The 18,571-nt window shown below is 43.4% G+C and overlaps 1 protein-coding gene across 4 annotated transcripts in view; it reads left to right on the top strand.

Annotated features, from left to right (window-relative positions):
- Window positions 1–18,571, top strand: part of LEF1 (lymphoid enhancer binding factor 1) — a 70,277-nt gene that overhangs the window by 770 nt on the left and 50,936 nt on the right. For all 4 annotated transcript variants that reach the window (XM_014878317.2, XM_088163853.1, XM_088163854.1 and 1 more), the window contains exons 3-4: window positions 737–800; window positions 2,266–2,399. In XM_014878317.2, the coding sequence (XP_014733803.1) occupies window positions 737–800; window positions 2,266–2,399 (198 nt within the window). The remainder of the gene's footprint in view (window positions 1–736; window positions 801–2,265; window positions 2,400–18,571) is intronic.

Consider the following 18,571-nt stretch of genomic DNA (forward strand, 5'->3'; position numbering starts at 1 on the left):
AGGGAGCTTCGGCAGGGCACCGGGAAAAAATTTCCCATAGGAGAAGAAATCATTCCACCCCGAATCCTGTCTCCAGAGGTGCGCCGGGCAGAGCCCCTTCCGCGCTTCGGCCCGGGACGCGAAAGTTGCTGCGAGTTCCCCGACGGTGCGCTGGTTTTAGACCTCAAGCAGCCATGAAATATCCTCAGTAAAATCAGCGGGGTCGGAGCATTAGCCGTAAACTCTTTAAGGGATTTGCATAAAACTGGGAAGAAATTCCCAACTCTAAAATAACTTCAGGGCGAGCAGGGAACCTGCCTTTTTAAAATTTTTGTTTAATTTTTTTTTTTTTATTTCCTGTCTTTTTTTTTTTTCTTTCTTTTTTTTTTTTTTTTTCATGTATTTTCATTATTATTTTCATTATTATTTTTGGTATCTTTTTACCAAGAGCATCTTGACCGCCAGTGTGCCAAATATTTTCCAGAAATGATCCACTTTCATTAAATGCAGGGTGCTTCTGCCTGAAACGCTTTGCAAAGCCCTATAGTTATTCACGTTGTCATAAAACAATAGTTTACACAAACGTTTCTGGTACAGTTGCCTTCCAAGCGACTTAAGAGGAAAAAGAAAGATGCTTGTCTTGTGCTCTTAGCTCCTCTCTTCCTTCAAGAAACATTAGCAGTGTGATTGATAAACGAGCATCCATACAATGACTTTTCTTCTTTTTCTTTTCTGATGGTGGATTCCTTGCGGTCAGGTTTCCAGGCAGACTCAAGCACAGGATTCCTACCATGATAAAGGCAGAGAACACCCCGAGGAAGGTGAGATGCGCGGTCCCCTCTTGCAATGTTGTCCCTCTGTGACCCTTCACACGGTCCTGAAAGTGGAATTTGATTTATTTTGGAAAACATAAATTGAATATCTTTTGTGGGGGGAGGGATGCCAGAGCTCTTTTAAAGCACATTTTAAAAGGAGCTGAACGTGCAGCGCATTTATCTTGAGTGACCAAATGGTATTCCAGTTGTTTAGAAACTGATAAGTAGGCCAAATGGATCTTCGCTGAAGAAATAACTATTTTTAGGTTATCAGCTTAAACACATCTATCTCTTCACTCATACAGTGTACAGTTGTGTTCAGAAACCCTCTGCTTTTCCCCATAGCCGAATTCTGTCATTTAAATCTGTTCTTTCAAATCTAAATACGAACACATCTCCTGCATTTTTTAATGAACGAACTGGTAAATTTTGATTGAGAAGGACTGAGGAAATGAGAGTTCATCGAATATCATTTAGAAAGCTGGACACACATGCAAAGAATGTGTGCTGTAGAGGGTGGGAGGTAATGTTTAAAATCAAATTTTTATCATCATAAGCTAAACCAGACTATAAATTCCATATAAAGACAGACACAGTTCAGTCCTGGTGCTTTCCAGGACTCTGTGGCCATCTTCCTCCAAATTTGTAGTTAAACAGCCTAAAAGCAATGATGACCATGCTCATAGCATTTGGACAGTGAGGGGGAGATGTTCAGCTCTGGATAGTTTTCAGCTCTGCCTCTTCTTAAAACCTCACTTTCAAGTAGTATCCTTGTCAATGGGCATTTAGGTAGGAGACCTGTTCACCCTATTTGCAGGGCCTGGACCCAAACACTTTATTTTCCTACCAAATAGCCGCCCTATCTTGGCTTCCCTCTTGACTCTAGTACCATGTGTGCTCAGCAGCCCCCCTCCCAAATTGTTAGGATCTCCTTGCAAGCCGCCCCCTGCCCTTTAATTGTTCCCAGTGAGCATAGCCAGAATGAATTGTTCGCTGCACACACTGGCTCAGCAAGAGAAGGAAATTATTGTATCTAGTTGTCACAGCCTTGTCCTCCCTTTCCTAACAATGATGTTGGAAACCCATACTGGCAGTAATTCTAAATTGACAAATGCTAGAGGCATGTATAAAATTGGGGAAAACTGCTACTTGAGAAATGTGATGTCATTGCTAATGTGTCTACTTTGATTTGAATGAGTACTAGCAAAATGATTTATTTTGAGGCTATTTTGTATTTTAAACATAAACTCCTCATCAAGAGTACTCTCTCCTTTAAGAATTAACTCTTCCTAAAAAAAAAATTGTTGTTACAAATAATTTTGTATCATTTTCTGTCAGCAGTAATTTCCATGAGTAAGGAAACATTTGTGTGCAGAACATTTTTATATATGCACAGTACCTGTTTGCGTACTCTAACTCATGAGAAATGCATAATGGGGGAATAATGTAATCATTGTTTCATCTTCCATAGGAAAGCATCCAGACAGTGGCTTATACAGCAAGGGACCATCATACTCTGGTTATTCTGGGTATATCATGATGCCAAATATGAATAACGACCCATACATGCCTAATGGATCTCTGTCGCCACCCATCCCCAGAACAGTGAGTTATCTCTTTCAAAGGCTGGTTTTGGCAAGCTGGGTTTCCTCCTGTTTGGTCTGCAGAGTCTGTTTACAACGGGGTCTTTTGGGTAGTTTCAGTGACGATGAAGGTTGAACTTCTGCTGTTCAGAGCCCTGTCCAGTGATGTTTGAGAGCTCTCAGAGGTGTTGGTCGTGTTCACAGTGGAAAAGCTGAGATTAATGTCTGTGAAAAAGGCTGGGAGCTTTGTGGGGGTAGCCCTGGTTTACTACTGTAGGATAATGTACGGCAGAATGATGTAAATGCTGTCTTTTTAGTGACTGGGACAGATGCGAATTTTCTGGCTTAAACTCTTCGTTTATTGAGGAAAATCAAGGCCTGGAAGCAGAACTGCTAAAGTTGCATGACAGTAAGATGAGAAGATTGGGATTTTTTTTTTTTCCTTCAGATGTGGCATTACTTTTTGCTGATTGATATTTATTTTCACCATCAGTTAGTCTGCATGAAGTCTTTATGTATCTGGCAGCATTGCTTTGAAACATACTCTGTATCTTCAGCCAGAAATTTTGAAATGGTCGTTTAGGAATTAATATCAACCATGATGCAGTAGTTACAGCTTTCTCTTACATTGTGGCAAGCACTGATTCTTCCAGGTTGGTCCCTCTGTTTCCATTGCTGTAAATGCATGTTTAATGGATTTTAACGTACTTTTAATTCTGGATAGTCAATTCCCATTTATTTTTGTAAGCCTCTTGGTATACATACAGAGCAGTGGAGAGGCACTGTTAAAATGTTAAAATGAGCTGTGAAAATGGTTAGTAGAACCGGAGTCGAGCGGGAAACAATTTCCTTTTAGGCATCGTGCTGGAAAAATGCCATTGCTGTTGTGCGTGCTGGGATAGAAGCTGGATGCTGTTACTTCCCTGTGATAAAGCAGTTTTCCCTCTTACTGGCTCTTAGATTTTTTTACTTGGAGGTCTCTGTCATGGCATTGTTTTGCACTCTGACATTCTTGGTTTTTATTCAGGGCTGTGGCATTTGACTTCAAAAACGAAAAGAAGGGGGCCTGATCTGTATTAGTAATTTGACAGCAGCAGAACATGGTAAATTGGTGTATTTTTGAAGTCGGAATGTCAGGGTGCTTTGGCACTGGAAAACACATGGATCTTCATTTGAAAGATGCAAAAACTCATGCAGTATATTGCTTTCTGTAGCTGTGGGGGTTTTTTGTGTATAAATTCCAGTTCAGAGGCCTACAGCCATTTAGGGTGAAGCATGATGATGGCAGTCTGTTGATATTTGTTGTTGTAAACGTTGTTCTACAGAAAACTTCCTTTTGGATGTATCATAGGGAAAAGCATGCAGCTTTTCAAGAGAGCATGGAGACTCAAACCTGCTCTCTGGAGGACTAGGAAACTTCAGACTTTTTCCTTTTTTACCTCCTCTTTGCCGAGCTAGCTTCCTAGGAAAGTCCTGAGTGCTGGTGCATGGCTTGGAACAACAAAATCCAATTTAATTATTCACTGAGAATTTTCTCTATTTATGCATGCCGTGGGGCTGCCACTCTTTACAGATCTGGCATCAATGGCCTCAGAATATCATCTTGCAGAGGCTCTTGTCTGAGGTACTTGAGGAACTGTCCTTTGTGGGTGTGGTGGAGGGGAGGAAGGGGGGAAAACGCGTCTTGTTTTTAGTTGTTAAGCTGCCTCCTGAACATCTGAGGGGCTAATTTAGTTCAGTGCTGCTCTTGCATGTTACAGCAGCACCACTATTTCAATAAAACAATGTTGTTGCAGGGCTGCAATGTTGACATAAGCCTGGAGTTCTTTCAGTTTAACCACAAGGCTACACGCTTGAGTTATTAAATAATTTTTGTGTTTAATTGAACTGTAATCTTTGCTAGGCTCGTAGCTGACAGTTGTGTTTTAATGCGCGAGATCAAAACGCGGCACCCAGGAGGTGACATGCTCGCTCTCTCCATGGCTTTCCACGGCTTTCCACGGCTCCGGCACTGCCGCTCACCTCCGCGGGGTCCCAGCCGCTGCCTCCCAGGTTTGCTCTGCCTCTGCTTTCCAGGGCAGCCTGCTGGGGCTGGGGGCAAAGAACAGCTGAGATCGGCGAGCACTGGAGGCAGAGATCTCCCCTGGGGTGACAGTAGTCCCCAGCCATTTGTGCCTGGTGTGTACCTGCGCCCTGCTATTTGCATGACAAAGGCGCTTCTTGTTGATGCATCTGTTGCCTGGAGGTGTTAGCCAGGATTAAACGGGCGCCCTGGGGCGCTGAATCTTTTTTCCCCACCTTGGAAGGACCTGCGGACTGCAGACTGCCCCGGGGATGCACCCCTGGGGAATGGAGTCCAGACACAGGGCAAGGACCATCTATGAGAACGGAGAGAAAAGCTTTCCTGGAAAGGGAAAAAAGTTACTTTCATCACCATATCTAGAGGGGGGAAAAAAAAAAAACCTTTCCTTTTTTTAAAAAGAGCGAATGATTTAGGAATTTGCTTTGTAAAACTAAAAATACAAATCTATAGTCAGACACAACTTGCCTAATAAACCATAATTTTAAAAAATGAAAGTCTAATTTCAGTGCAGCTTTTGGAAAGGCGAGGGTGTTTGAGAAGGATTTAGAATCTTCTAAAATCTGCTGTTAGAGAGGTCTTGTCTTCCCCATTCTCCTCCCCTATATTTTTTTTTAAATTTTCTTATTTTACTGGCAACTGATTTGCTATTTCCAAGTTGTGTTAGTAGGAGCAGGAGAGCGGTAATTGCACGTTCAGGTACGAGCCTCATGCCGCAGAATGTGTCCTTATCAGATAGGTGGGTAAGTGGGGAGAAGCGAAGCAGTGGGTTTGCTGCAGCAGCAGTGGCATGTGATGGTACCAAACCGCAGTAACACCTGGTGAATGTGCATCCTGTGTGCTCGAGATATCTCTTGGTGGTTTCTGAGCATCGAGGGGGTATGGAAGATGGGAGATGGAGATAGCTGTTTGTTTTCTAAAGTGTGGGTATTTTTCTTTGGTTAAGAAGACTAGTTTTGGGGTGGCAAAGCTTTTCCGACTCGTTGATGAGAACGTGGGAACAGAGGAGGTGACTGAAGAAGGATCATTTCTCCATGTTGTAAATTCATCTAGAAGATAATTTTGGATTTATTTCTCACTCTCCATGAATTAAACTTCCTATAGAAAGATAGGAGATTTCTGCAACCTGTCTTTTGTCTGTTCTTAGGTGTTCTTGGGATGGGGGTTTCTTTCTTCTGTCTCAACTGCCTCTCTCTGCTGCTGGATGTGTTAAATAAGTCAGAGGATATAGTGTATAAACATTTTATGGCAACTTGCACAATGCAACCTATCTGAAAATGACAAGGAATTCTTCTAAGAGAGTTGAATTGCTAGGAACAAGACAGGACCAGGCCAAACTTTAGATATTCTTTGTGTGTTTCTGCACCGCACGGGGTTATGGAGTTAGTTCCCGTTTGAAGAGCTGATTTTCCAGGAGATTCAGAGGGCAAAAGAAAGGATGAAGGTAGAAATAGCAAAAATGAGTGGCTACAAATACTCAGAGAGAGGGTTTTGTTTCCCTAGCTACGTCTTCTCTTCCTCTGAAAGTGGGCTGATTCACTTGCTTTTGGGGAAATTTTGGAGCCCCAAGGGGAATGTATGGGAGCTGCAGAAGGACACAAACCTGATTTTTCATTGTGTTGTCTTTTCCTGAGAATTTACTACTTCTCACTATGTAGTCGTAGGGAATTGCTGGAAACTGTGATCAGCTGAAACCTCCCTGGCTCAATATGAAGTAGGCTTTCACAGTGCAGAAGTTGTGACTTGGCTCCTGTTCCCGTATCACCCACCAGAAAGCTTTGCTCTGATTCCCAAGTTGGCATTGGAGCAGGATGCTCTGGGGGCCTCAGGCAGCTGTGGTCCTGTCACAGATCTCTCTTTCCTCCACAACCTCAGGCCCATGCCTGAGGAAATGGGCAGCTGACAGGCTCCACAAGCCAGAGCTGCTTATCCAACACCGAAGCTCTGCAGCCTCACCCTATGCGGCACATGGCTTCGCAGTGCAGTCAAATCATGCCGATTAGCTCCTTAAAAAACTTTGAAATCAAGCACAGAGGAGTACAAAGCTTCCTGGCTGTATGGAAACAGGACTTGATGGAGTGTATTACTGTTTGCCCAGGGAGGAATTTTAGCACTATTTTCTGAGGCGCAGTGAGTCGTGCCAAATGGATAGGCAGCACCGGGAAAGAACAGGAATCTGCTCAGCACGAATAGTGGGACCTCATTGCTGCAAATGTCTCTCAGCTGCTCTGACTCAAGCAATCATGGCTGATCAGTCTAAGTTACAAGTCAGGCCACTGAAACATAAATCCAAACTGTGAATGGTCATGGGATAAGTTTTGGTGGTGTTTTCTTTCTCACACTTAATAAGATGATTTGTCCATTTGGAAAAGGAGGCAGAAGTTACCGCAGTGGCTCTAGGTTGTCCTTGTCTGAAGCTTGTTCTGGTTGCTCCTGATCAGAGCTCCAGGCAGAGTCTTAGGTATAGCTCATTGTTACCACGATCTTTGGCACATACTGGTGAGGAGAGCACCTTTTCAGCTTTTGCTGCCTCCTCCTTGTCACATTGATGCAATTACCAAATTATGTAATTGTGAATGGGCAAAAGGAAAACAAAATGCTGTCCTGATGTCTCGATGCAGAGGCAGCAATTGTGTGTGTGTGGCTTGAGCAGAGGCATTATCAAACGCCCCACCCACTGCAAATCATCAAAGTTGGAGCTTTTTGTATAGCAATACCTCTGTGTGTTTATGTCCTAAATATCCCTTTTTTCTCTATATCTAAGAGCTGATGCAATATAAACTTTAAATGGTAGAGCTGCTTACTTTTTAAAGTGGTTTAAGCAAAATGTCATTCCTGTCTCTTTTCCAACTTAATCCCAGCCCAGAAAAAATGTTAATAAGAATAGCTTGTTATGGGCTGCAAGTGCCAAGGAGGATATGGCTCAAGAAGAAAGCCTGAAGCGCCACAGGTTCAGGCATCAAAAGAGGAAAAGGCTTTTTCCAGATAGTTGCAGCGCTGCGTGCCTGCAGGCATTGAAAAGCCTGGGTACCGCAGGCCTGGCTTCTCTTGAGTACTTAACTTCTGTTTATAGTTAGCGAAAATGCCTCCTGATATGGGAAGGAAATAACCCACACAAAAGCATTTTACTGCTGCTTTATATTTCTGAAGTCCTATCAGAGGCGTGTGCTTTTTCTTTTCCTAGTAGTAAAACACCATGTTTCTCAAGAAGACAAAGAGACAAACATGCAAGAGTCTGTTGTAATATGCTGGACACTGAACATTTTGTGGCGTGAGGTCTGTATGTGTGTCCTGCTGTGATCTCCTGTGCTGCTCTCACATGGATGGACAGTGATCCAACATCTGTCTGGTTCAAGGGAAACACTGGGAGCCAGGCAGTCTGTCCTTGACCTGGTCAAGTCAGGTTGTCCTCAGCTTGTGTCCTTCCCGCTGCTTCAGGGAAACCATGTGCTATGGTGCTCCAGCTGTGCATATATGGCTCCCATTTACCCCAAACTGCCCTGTACTGGATAGCATGCATTTCTCTCCAAGCTGGCTTTGGTTGTAAGACATGTTTGGTATGAGGACAGTTCTCATCTGGCTGCTGGGTTTGGTCCTTTAATGCAGGACACTGGTGGCAGGAGGCACAGCTGCCTGGCGTGCTGCTCCTGCCCAGGCACTGGGGGATTAGTACCTCTTTTGCTCTGGCCCCTTGATTCACTTAAGAAAATTGCATTCGGAATAATTTAATCTAGCAACCCAGTGGCTTATATTTGAGACTTGTATCTTGTGGATATGTTTATTTAGTTTGGGATTCCCACTTCAAAGGAATCTGTCCTCTCAGCAAGAAAGTGATTGAGCACTTAAATAAAAATGTATTCATTGAATCTTTGGAATTGAGCTAAAAGTGCAGTTAACAGTAAAAGGGAGTTAACATATGCACCAACTGTGCTGATCAGTCAGGGATTGCCTTTTCTCCTAAAGGGAAGGAAAAGGCACCTGAACTACCTGAGAAAAAGTGGCTGGCCTTCCTCTTCCATGGCTTCTGGTGGTGGTGTTGCTTGCTGGGGCTTCAGGATGAGGTGAAGGACTTAGACAATCTTTGCTGTGATCTTCAAACTAACCAAATCCCTTGTGGAGAAGAGCATTTTCATGGAACTGAAAGGTCAACTCAATGATTGTTTATTTTCTTTAAATGGCTGTGCATATAGGTAAGGTTGAGGTATAAAATCAATGGCATGAACTTAGAAAAAATTACAAGTGTAAAGTTACGAGTCTTTGATTGAATATTTATAAAACAGGCAGCTCAACTTAAAAAGTAAGTGTAGTGCTGTCACCAGCTGTAACACATAAACCAGAGAACTGCTTTGGCTAGGAGTTATTAACCAAGCTAGAGAGCAGTTAATTCCCAAAAGCATCTGTCTATACAAGCACTTTCAGTACTCCAGCCCTGTACTTCAAACAGTGCCGCACAAGTCAGTGGGCAGGTCTGCTTCTCCCAGACCAGGGCAGGGGAAGGAGTCCCTTGGCAGCACGGGACTTCATGCAAGTGTTTCCTATGAGGTACCTTCTGACAGTGCTGGTGCTTCAAAGGAGCAGGGTACACGGGCATGTGCTCGTGATGTGAGGCAGCCCTAGTAACGCTGCTTTGGCAAAGAGCATCAGAAAGCTGCTTGTGTGACCTTTTTTTTTTTCCTTTTTCCTTTCCCCTCCTTGCTTTCTGAGTGGGGAAGCTTTAAAATAGTTTGAAGTAGGCTGGTGCTGCATCTCCAGCAGAGTGCCAGGAACTGCGTGTAGCCAGCAGCCCTGCTCTGAGAAACCTGGAACTTGTGGGAGCTGCAGTGTGCCTCACAGTGTCAGCACAAGGAGTGAGATTGCACAGAATTGGAAGGCATGATGCTGAAATCCTGTGGATACTGATGACAGCTCAGCTTCACCTTAGCTGACTTGAACGGAGGTGTGGATGGGGTTGCAGTCATTATCCAAAGGAAATCAGTCTGGAAATTGTTTGATTCATCGTGTATGTTCAAAAAACAGGAAAAGGGATCATGGGATTTTCTTGGGCAGTTTTGTTGGCTCAAAGGTGGAGAGCAATGAGCTCTAAAATGCCAGCCCTGTAGGCTCTATATTTCTGAGTAGGCATCCTAGTGACACTGGCTGCTCAGAGCTTTCTCTCTGTAACTGGTCACTTAGCTATGCTATAAGGCTCTATTTCTTCAATTTTCTGCCTTTTTCTGTGTTTCAAAACTGCCTCAGAGGTTTATCTTCATGACCGTCTGTTGTCTCTCCACAGTTCTGGCATATCTTTTTGCCTTGATCTTTCTTCATCCCTATCAAGTCTTGCATTGGCAAGCTTTGTCTGGCATAAAAAAAGTACAATGTGGAAGTGACGATTAAAGGTGTCAACACTTGTCAAACGCAGACCACGGTCTGGGAGAAGGCCCTTTGCCTGCCAATGTGCTAAAATGCAGATAAACTCTGTCCTGCAATGCAAATATGTTTATTTTGCTTAAATGCCACGATCCAGTGATTTGTTGAGGGTCTCTCCTTTCTGAAGCTTGTGTAGTGCTGTATTGGGTTCAGCGAGCTGCAGTTACAAGTGATAACTGTGTTTTTCCTCACTCTTTATTTTGCTCCCTGCCAGTCCTGTATTTCCTTCATTGCAGTTTTGTATCATTCCCTTGTGCCCTCACAGTGAGCAAGGTTCCTGCTACCAACCCATGTTCTGTCCCATGCTGGAAAATTCCATTGTACATCTTCAATTAGTTTTTGCAGAGTGGCTTCATTCTCACATCTGTACCCTCTCCTCAATTTGGGCTTTGTGGCAGCTTGTTCCATCCTTGTGGTCTGGTCAGGAGCACTTCTGTATCTTAAACTGAAGAAACACTTGTGTACAGAAAAGTTGAGATGAAGCAGGAGAATAGCTGGGCTTGACCCAATGCAGGGACCCCTCCAAACTGGGGGAGGCTGATTTCTCCTCTGAACCTCTGCATGTGAACTAGGCCCTGCCAAGTGTAAAAGCTGTCCTTGTGTTCACATCCAGGTCCTCCTTTTTCAAATACAAACGTACGTGCAGGAGCAGCCTCTCAGGGAGCTTTTGGGAGTGGGGCAGGAGCTGGCAGGTGAGTGAGGTGTGGGAGCCCGGGGTGATGGGGCAGGCAAGGGCAGCCCAGGTCCCCTCTAGCCTGCTGGAGACCAACACGGGAAGGAGCAGTGAGCTCACCCAGCTGGCACTGGGTGAGCTGGTGAGCATATTGAGGAAATAAGCCGTACATTGAACATACTGCAACACGTTTTTGAAAAACTCAAGCTGTTGAATTAGTTCACCCCTTTAGAATGCCCCTTGTTTGGCTGCCCTCTGACAGCAGCATGCTGAGCTTTATTTTGGTCTGGTTTTTACTGCCTGATTGCCTCCTGAACACAACTGAAATTCCACTTGGAAAAAGTAAGTTTCAAGTGAATATGTTGGATTTGAAAAAATTGTTACTGAAAACCTCTTGCACTTTATTTTGTGTCATAAATACTTTTGCTATAGGAAGAAAAGGAAGCTGTGCTGGATTTAAAGGGGAAAGAAAATACATAAAACTTTAAAAAGATTAGCTCTTAAGTGTGTGGATTTTTCAGGTTTTGCTGAGACTTTTTTTTCCTATCTCAGTTATTTTGAGGATATTTCTAAGATAATAGTGCAGCGATCCTGTTTTAGATGTAAATCTTCAGAAGGAAGGATTGGAATAGAAGAACCACAAGAAAATGCTAATTTATTAGGCAACTCCCCAGACAGTTTGACAGCAATATTGCAAACACTTATTTTTTTATAACTGGTAAATATAATCTTCTTATCGGAGTGACCTGTAAGAGGATGAGTTCATACTTTGTAATAAGGAACTATTAACAAACTGTAGGATAGCTGGTCAAAACGCTGTCTTGAAACATTTTTTTAGTTCAAGGGTGCTTCCAAAAACAACTTGTGTCGGGAGCTTTCTGTCTTTCTTTGACACTTTAAATCCTTCCTTTTATTGCTTTTTCTTTCCAAGGATATGTGTGTAAGTGAGAATAATGCAGGCTAATGGGGCAGAACAATAAATATTCAGTTGGGAAACGTGGTTGAATCAAAGCTGGTTCAGAAACCCCTGTGTTTGAGGCACAGGCAGACTTCCTAGGAGAATGAGATCTCAGCGGTGAGTTTGTGAAGCTTGTCTTCCAGGACTCCAAGTAAATACGGTTGGATAGTTACACAGTAGTGCTTACTGCACAAAAAATGCCCTCCTTCATTAAATCTGACCAACATCTAGGGGACAAATTATTTTTTCGTGTTCAGTCAGCAGAAGAGCTTACAGATGGGTGTTGCGTTTTTCTTCTGGAGGTGGCATGTCACAGCCCAGGAGCCCATAGCTCACAAGTCAGCTGTGGGCTGACATTGGCCTTTCTTGTGTTACCTGTGCTTCCTCTCTCTCTTCTGCTGAATTCTCCCAGGAGGGATGGCTGGTTAAGCCAGTGGCTGAGATTTGGTCCTAAGAGGTTAAACCAAGACTGGCAGAGGTGCCTGTGGTAACATAAGTGCCGCTGGTAAGTTATAGCTGTTTAGGGGCTGGAGCAAAAGTTTGTGCCTGTGCAATTAAGCATGAAATAGGTAAATTCTGTGTATAATTGCCCAACCTAGAGTGTAGCATGAGGACGTGACCCGTGGAAATTGCAGTGCGTCAGTAACTGCGGGCGGATTCCTGAGAAGTATCCCTGGCGCCCATGCTGGCACTGGGGTTGTGTGTGTGGATGTCCTCTGTTTCCCCCACTCCACTTCCAAAAGCAAAGGCACAGTCTGGGAGGAGACTTCTGCAAATGAGGACCCGAAAAAGCAACATTTGTTCGGAGGAACAAAGTGTATTTCCTGAGTTCACTTTGGGAATTCACCTGAAAGACGGCTCACTTCTAAACATATGTTTCTTAGGTTGGTTTTGGTTTCAGGTTTTTTTATGAAAGCAAACAATAAGTCTGAGTAAGTAAAAACTGAGATGTGTGTGAGGAAAAATAAGAGGATTAAAGCCAGTGCAGATAGGAAGAAAGTTTGTGTCAGTGCTGGCTGTGGCTGTGTTTCATACCTAGCGTCTGAATGAAAGTCTACTGAAGGTTCTACATAAAAGCCAGAAGGGGCCTAAGAAAATAAGCCCAAAAAAGGTTTTTTCAAAAAACAGACTTTTGTTTTCTCATTTTCCCTTCCTGCAACACAACAGCACCCATATCTTCCCACTTAGCTTTCTGTTTGCTCTCTCCCCTGCATGGGAGCAGGCTGTTTGTCCTCGGCATCATTATTTTCATCCCCCACTTTTGTCTCCCTCCCTCTCAGAAGTTCAGTGCAAACACAATTAGATAATGAGCATGGTGTGCTCCTCTCCTGGGAACCTGCCATTGATTCACAGCTCTTGCACACGATGTGCTGGGAATGACCAGCCAGGGTTTCTCTGTCAGCTGCCCTGGCACCGCCCTGGTGGGAGTTTTGTTGTTTACTGTGGGGGTGGGAAGACCTCAGAGCAGCTTTTTGGGATGGCACCTTGGCAGCAATGGCATCTATCTTCCCCCTCCAGCTGTGGTGGGCACCTGCCAAGACCCCTGTGATGTCTGTGCCCTGTGCCTCGGCAGCCTCTGGTGGGAAGAATGGTTTGCAAGGAGGTGACGGCTCATTTGCAGCTGGAAACCTTAAACTTTTTCCTGGGCATGCTGAAATATCTTCTATTTAACACACTACAGTGCAGCCAGGCTGTGTTCACTGGAGCACAGCTCTCAGCTTCCTATCTATGCTGCTTAGGTGGTGTGCCCCAGTGCCATTGTCCTGCCAGGATTACTCAGGTCATCTGTGATTTTTCTTTTGTTTCTTCACACCTCTGTAGCCACAGCTGATACACTGTGGCCACGGCTGGTGGCTGCAAGGTCCCCAGCACCACAGCCGAACTTAAAACTCAGCTTGTTGTGGTCCTGCAGGTAGTCACTTTGAAGGGATTTCAGTTCCTGATTTCAGGAGCCGGTGAGATTGGTTGTCGGGGTCTTTGGCTTTCTCTAATGTGGTTAACGAAGAATCCTGCATGAAGAAAAGCTGTGCCTCTGCTTGGGCACAGAATGCTGCCTGTGCAGGTTATGGAATGGGCTGCACAGGGTGAAAACCTGGCAGACAGCCTTCAGGTGCCTCTTTTGGGCTAAATAGTGTCTCTTGGGTTTCACTGCATAGCTGCCAAGCAGGAGCAAGCTTTTGAGAAAAAGTATCAGGTAGCAAGGGAATCCTCTGTAAATGAACACAGAAGTCCCCGGAAGGGAAAAAAATAGCAGTAATTGTAGTAAAACATACTTTTTCATCATAGTAATGGTTTGACGTTGAAAGGTAGGGTTGCAGCATCTCTTAAAAGTTATTTTTCTGCTGCGTCTTCATAGTGGTGCGTGTTTTAGAGACTTTTGCAATGCTGTGCATTTTACTTGCTCAGTTTTTGGAGACTGGCATTCGTTTCCAGAGACTTAAGACTCCTTGTGGGGTAGGCAGAAGTTGAATTAGCTGTCCTGCAGATAATGGCAGCAGACCCTTCTGTTTACAGTGACGGATTCAGCTCCCCGTATCTTGCCACTCTTCCCTGTGTATTGCTTTACAAGCATCCCTCTGCTTATCAGAGTGAACACCAGAGTCACAAAGAATTAGTCCTGATTTTAAAAAGCAGGCTGTGCAGAGGAAGTAGTAAATTTGTTGGGGATGGCAGGAGAGTAGAGGTAGGAAAAAACTCCAAAACCTTGGATTACAACAGAAAAGACTTCTGTCCTGATACTAAAAAGACAGTTAGCTTTTACATCTTGGAAAAGGGCTTGCTATGTTTGACTAATTTCAGCCTCGGTATGATTCGTGTGTTAAGGAGCACTCAAAGTGAAAATAAGACAGTTTCCCAGCCTTGAAATGACAGGGACATAAGCTCTGTGTCCATAGGGAGGGAGGCCAGATCCCTTTGCTGTTGTCTTTGAGTCGGGGTTTTAATGACTACAGGGAGGAAAAGAGTGTTAGTACAGCGAACAAAAACGATACAGCTAAGAGGAAATTATTTTTATTGCTAATACATGGGTGCTCGTAATGTTTAATTCTTTACAGCTTATGCTTTATTTGCGCATTCTTCCTTCCTAACCAGTCCACACACTGTAGCGGCAGGACCGTATTTCAAAATTACTGCTCTTAAAGGCTCCTATTCAGTGGTTTTACCATGAATAAAAATATTTGTCAAAGTTGCCCCGGTGCTCAGACTGGGCAGCACATGCACACAGAGTGGTTCAGCTGCTGTGCCCTCCTGGGCTCTTGCTTTTTACATCCTCCCTATCCTCCCTCCTTTCTGCTGATAGGTTTTTAAAGTATGCTAGAAATATTTTTTCAGGGTAATGTAGATTGATGTTTAATTAAAATTCAAGGCAGTCTTTTCTTAATAGAAATTTACTTTTGTTTTCACTAGCAAAGCCAGATGAGAAGAGGAGTGTGGGAGCATTTGATGCCCCTGAAAACAATATTGTGGCAAGAGTAGTTTTAAGGCAGCCCAAGAATTGTCTGTATGACTGGAGGAGAGGGAGTCTTAAATAAAGCTTTGCAGTATGTTATACTTTTAGGTCACTATTTATCTTTTTAGAAAATTAATGGAGATTTAGTGTTTGTGTGCCATGTGCATGTGTGTCTGGTTTAAGGTAAGTGAACAACTGTCAGTTTGCTACAAGGAGCTGCAGAGGGGAAGACAACAGCCTGGGCATCTGCCTTATTTTCCCTTGCATCAGGTGCTAAAAGTCACTAAACATACCGCGAGTCACGATATTTTTTCCCAATTTGACTCGCTTGCCCAATTGCATTTTTACTTCAGCCTTTAGACTTGAAAAAGCATGTGCATAATCAGTTCATTTTGTGTGGTCTAGGCTATAAAAATGCCCCCTCTGTTCTTTCCATATGAAAAGCGTGTTTTTAATTTTGGGGAACTTATATAATTTTCTGTGCTTTCTTTTGTATCTCAGATTAAAAACAAATGCTCCCTTCCCCTAACTTTGCATGTTCCAATTATGGAGTTGTGAAAATAAGTCATCCTTCAGCTTTTGTTACTTTAAAACAGCTATCGGTGATGTCAGAGTCAATACTAAAAGCATTAAGAATGCTGGCAGAATGTAATGCAGCTGCAATCCAACATGATGTTGGAAATGGGGTTGAGAGCATAAAGGCTTTCCATATTCCCAGGGCGCACAACTGCTCGCGGCCTTGGCTTTGATCTCTTCAAAGGCTGCTGCCTCCTCCTAGATGGAGAGACTTGGCTGCCACTCGCTCGCATTGAAAAAAGGCAGAGGTCTCTATTCAGGCAGAAATCAATCACTGTGCAGAAACAATTATGTGTAATTCAACCATCATGAAAACAGGGTGAGATTATGGGTTTGTTACCTGAGTGACTGCGTGGAGATGGGGAGCAGCGGACGCAGGAGTCCTGCTGACATGCCACATCTTGATGACAATTATAGACACATGAATGATGTGGCGGGTGGGGGCGGCAAGATGACAAATGCTGGTCACGCTGTCCAGCAGAGCAGAAAATGAGGTTACAATTGGGAGATAATGTTTGCATATGTAACCATATTTCAGCAAGCTGGGCAACTTCAGGGAATAGCAGAGACTGGCGATCGTAAACAAAGTGCGTGTGTGCCATGACTATTGGCTTTCCACCATACAGAAATGTGCACGTGCAGTGAGAAACCCGGGTGCTGCATCCTGGAGCTGCTTGTTTAAAACAGCCCAGAGGCATTTTTGTCCGGGGAGTGGGGGGAGGGAAGAATTGCCTGGGAAAAGGAGAAATCTCCAGAGTTTGGCCCTCAGAAGGCAGAGGAAGCCAGCGAAAATCCATCTCCATCCCTCCTTGTCTCGGGATGGTGGTATTAACGTGGCAATGAGTGATGCCTGTTTATGAGCAGCACTGAGGAGCGCATCCCTGCCTTCTGCCTTCCCCTCCCAGCGGGGATTTTCGCTGGCCTCATGGCAGCGCATCTCTGAGCAAGAGCATTTTTACATTTGCATGGTAACATTTTGGCTGCAATAGGCTGCTGGTAGTGTGATGTGATGCTCGAAATATCTTCTGATATATAATGGCCTCCTTCAATTAGGAAGTTTTTTTCTTCCCCTGAGTGGTAAGCAATAGCTGTCTGTCTTTAAAAAGGGAGCTGGCATGTGCAGTATTTGCCATGAGAATATTTATTTAAAGTATTATTGCTTATAAAGTCTCAAAATAGTTTTCCTCCCCAAAAGGCAAAATAAAACACAGATGACTGATTATAAAATGGTATCCCTGCTCACTTTGGTACACAGGATGAGCTTTACCTTTTATACTGCTCGGGCTTAGACATCAGAGGCGCAAGAAGCTGCTTTGAGTTACAGATCTTCAAACAATAAGTCAAAACAAAAAATCAATCCCTCTAGTCCCCGGGTGCAGTTAGCTAAAGATAAAAGAGAAAAATAAAGTTATGCTAAAGCAGATAGAGGAAAGGAACAGATATGCCAAGGAAACACAGAGGACAAGTGCAGAGTTGAAGTGGGCCTAGTGTGAGCCAACATCAATGAATTTTTATCTTATCAAAAAGTTTTAGGGTTGCCAATTCTTTTCAAACTGGATCCACTCTGCTCCAGGGCTGCCTGAAGCATTGTCTTCAATAAAAATTGCTTCTCCCTACCCCTCGCATACCTCCCTCTCACTCCTAAATGTAATCACATGCAGGGATTAGGCTGCACCTCACTCAAGGTATGAAACTTCACTGCAGACTTCAACAGTAAATCAAGGACTCTGATAATCTCTTGTTATTACAAATAAGAACTGAGATTTCTTTTTAAGTATTTGGTGAAAGACACATAATCACAAAAAAAGTAAAACTAGTTTCTTCTGGGGTTATTTCTCCCCCACCCCCACCTCCCAATTAATTTAAATTACAAAGGAATTTCTAAAATAGATTTTTTTAAAATTGATTTGAGTTCTTTAATATTTTTTTCCGTAGTTCTTTCATTAAAGTTTTAATGTCAGCTAACTGCCTTTATTGAATCAAGTATGTGGCTTAAGCCTTAACCTATAAAGAGGAAAGCACTGCACCTCAGTGTTGTAATATACAACCTAAAACCCTCTGTGTGTCTCTTTGGGACTGAATCTCAGAGGTCTAATCAAACCCAAAAAAAAGCCTTTTTTGGAAAGAGGTTGGCTTTGACCTGTTTCTGTTGCATCTTTTGGGGTGTTTATAATAGGGGTAAGCACATGTTTGTGTACTTTTAGGAGGAGCTCAAAGTGTCTCTTGGCATCCCTTGATCAGAACAGCTAGTGCTGGTACCTGGCACATAAGAGGCAGACAGGAGATGGTAATGCTTCATGTAATAGCTAGAGAAAACATATCTATCCAACCAAAAGTGAATAATAGATCTAGGTTATACACTGTGTTCAAAAATACCTGGAATGAACTGATTTCAAGGTATTTTGGGCAGTCTTGTCGATGCACGACTTCAGCTCAGTAGCTGGTATCTCAGGGCCTGTTTTACCCATCAACAATGTGGCATAATACCCATTTCAGAGTGGGGCAACAGAGCAGAAGAGGAATAATAAAGGGTTCAAGGTATGCAGATTAAAGAATGCTAAGGCAAGGTTATTGATGTTAGGTCTTCAGTGAGAATTTGAGGGGGCGATTTGAGACAGCTGCTGGTAAACTGGAGCTGGATCTTCTCACTTCAGGCTGTTGAACTGCAGCCTTTGCTGCTTTGAGAAAAACAGAAAGCACTCCTTTGTACGTGAACAGTTGCATGAGCTTCTACAGAGGTGTTTATGGTATTGTGAACTCAATGAGAAAAGGGTTAGTGAGTATAGATGTTACAGTGAAATATGTTATGGAATACTTGGCCCAGGCTGTGAAAAAAAGATAGCATCTCTAGTCTCTCATTTCAATAAGATGGAAGTTACTGTAGGTAACTACTTAGAATGAATGTTCAAGCAGTTATTGCCTTAAATAAAAACACAAAAATCTGCAGCTAGATAGTTATTCCCATTCATCTCTGGGTAGATTACATCCTAAAGATAATATTTTTTTAATTACTTTAATAGTTCTCCTTATGGTTGTCCTCTTTGAAGTGA

Source organism: Sturnus vulgaris, chromosome 4 (assembly GCF_052056855.1).
Source record: "Sturnus vulgaris isolate bStuVul1 chromosome 4, bStuVul1.hap1, whole genome shotgun sequence".
NCBI classification, from domain to species: domain Eukaryota; kingdom Metazoa; phylum Chordata; class Aves; order Passeriformes; family Sturnidae; genus Sturnus; species Sturnus vulgaris.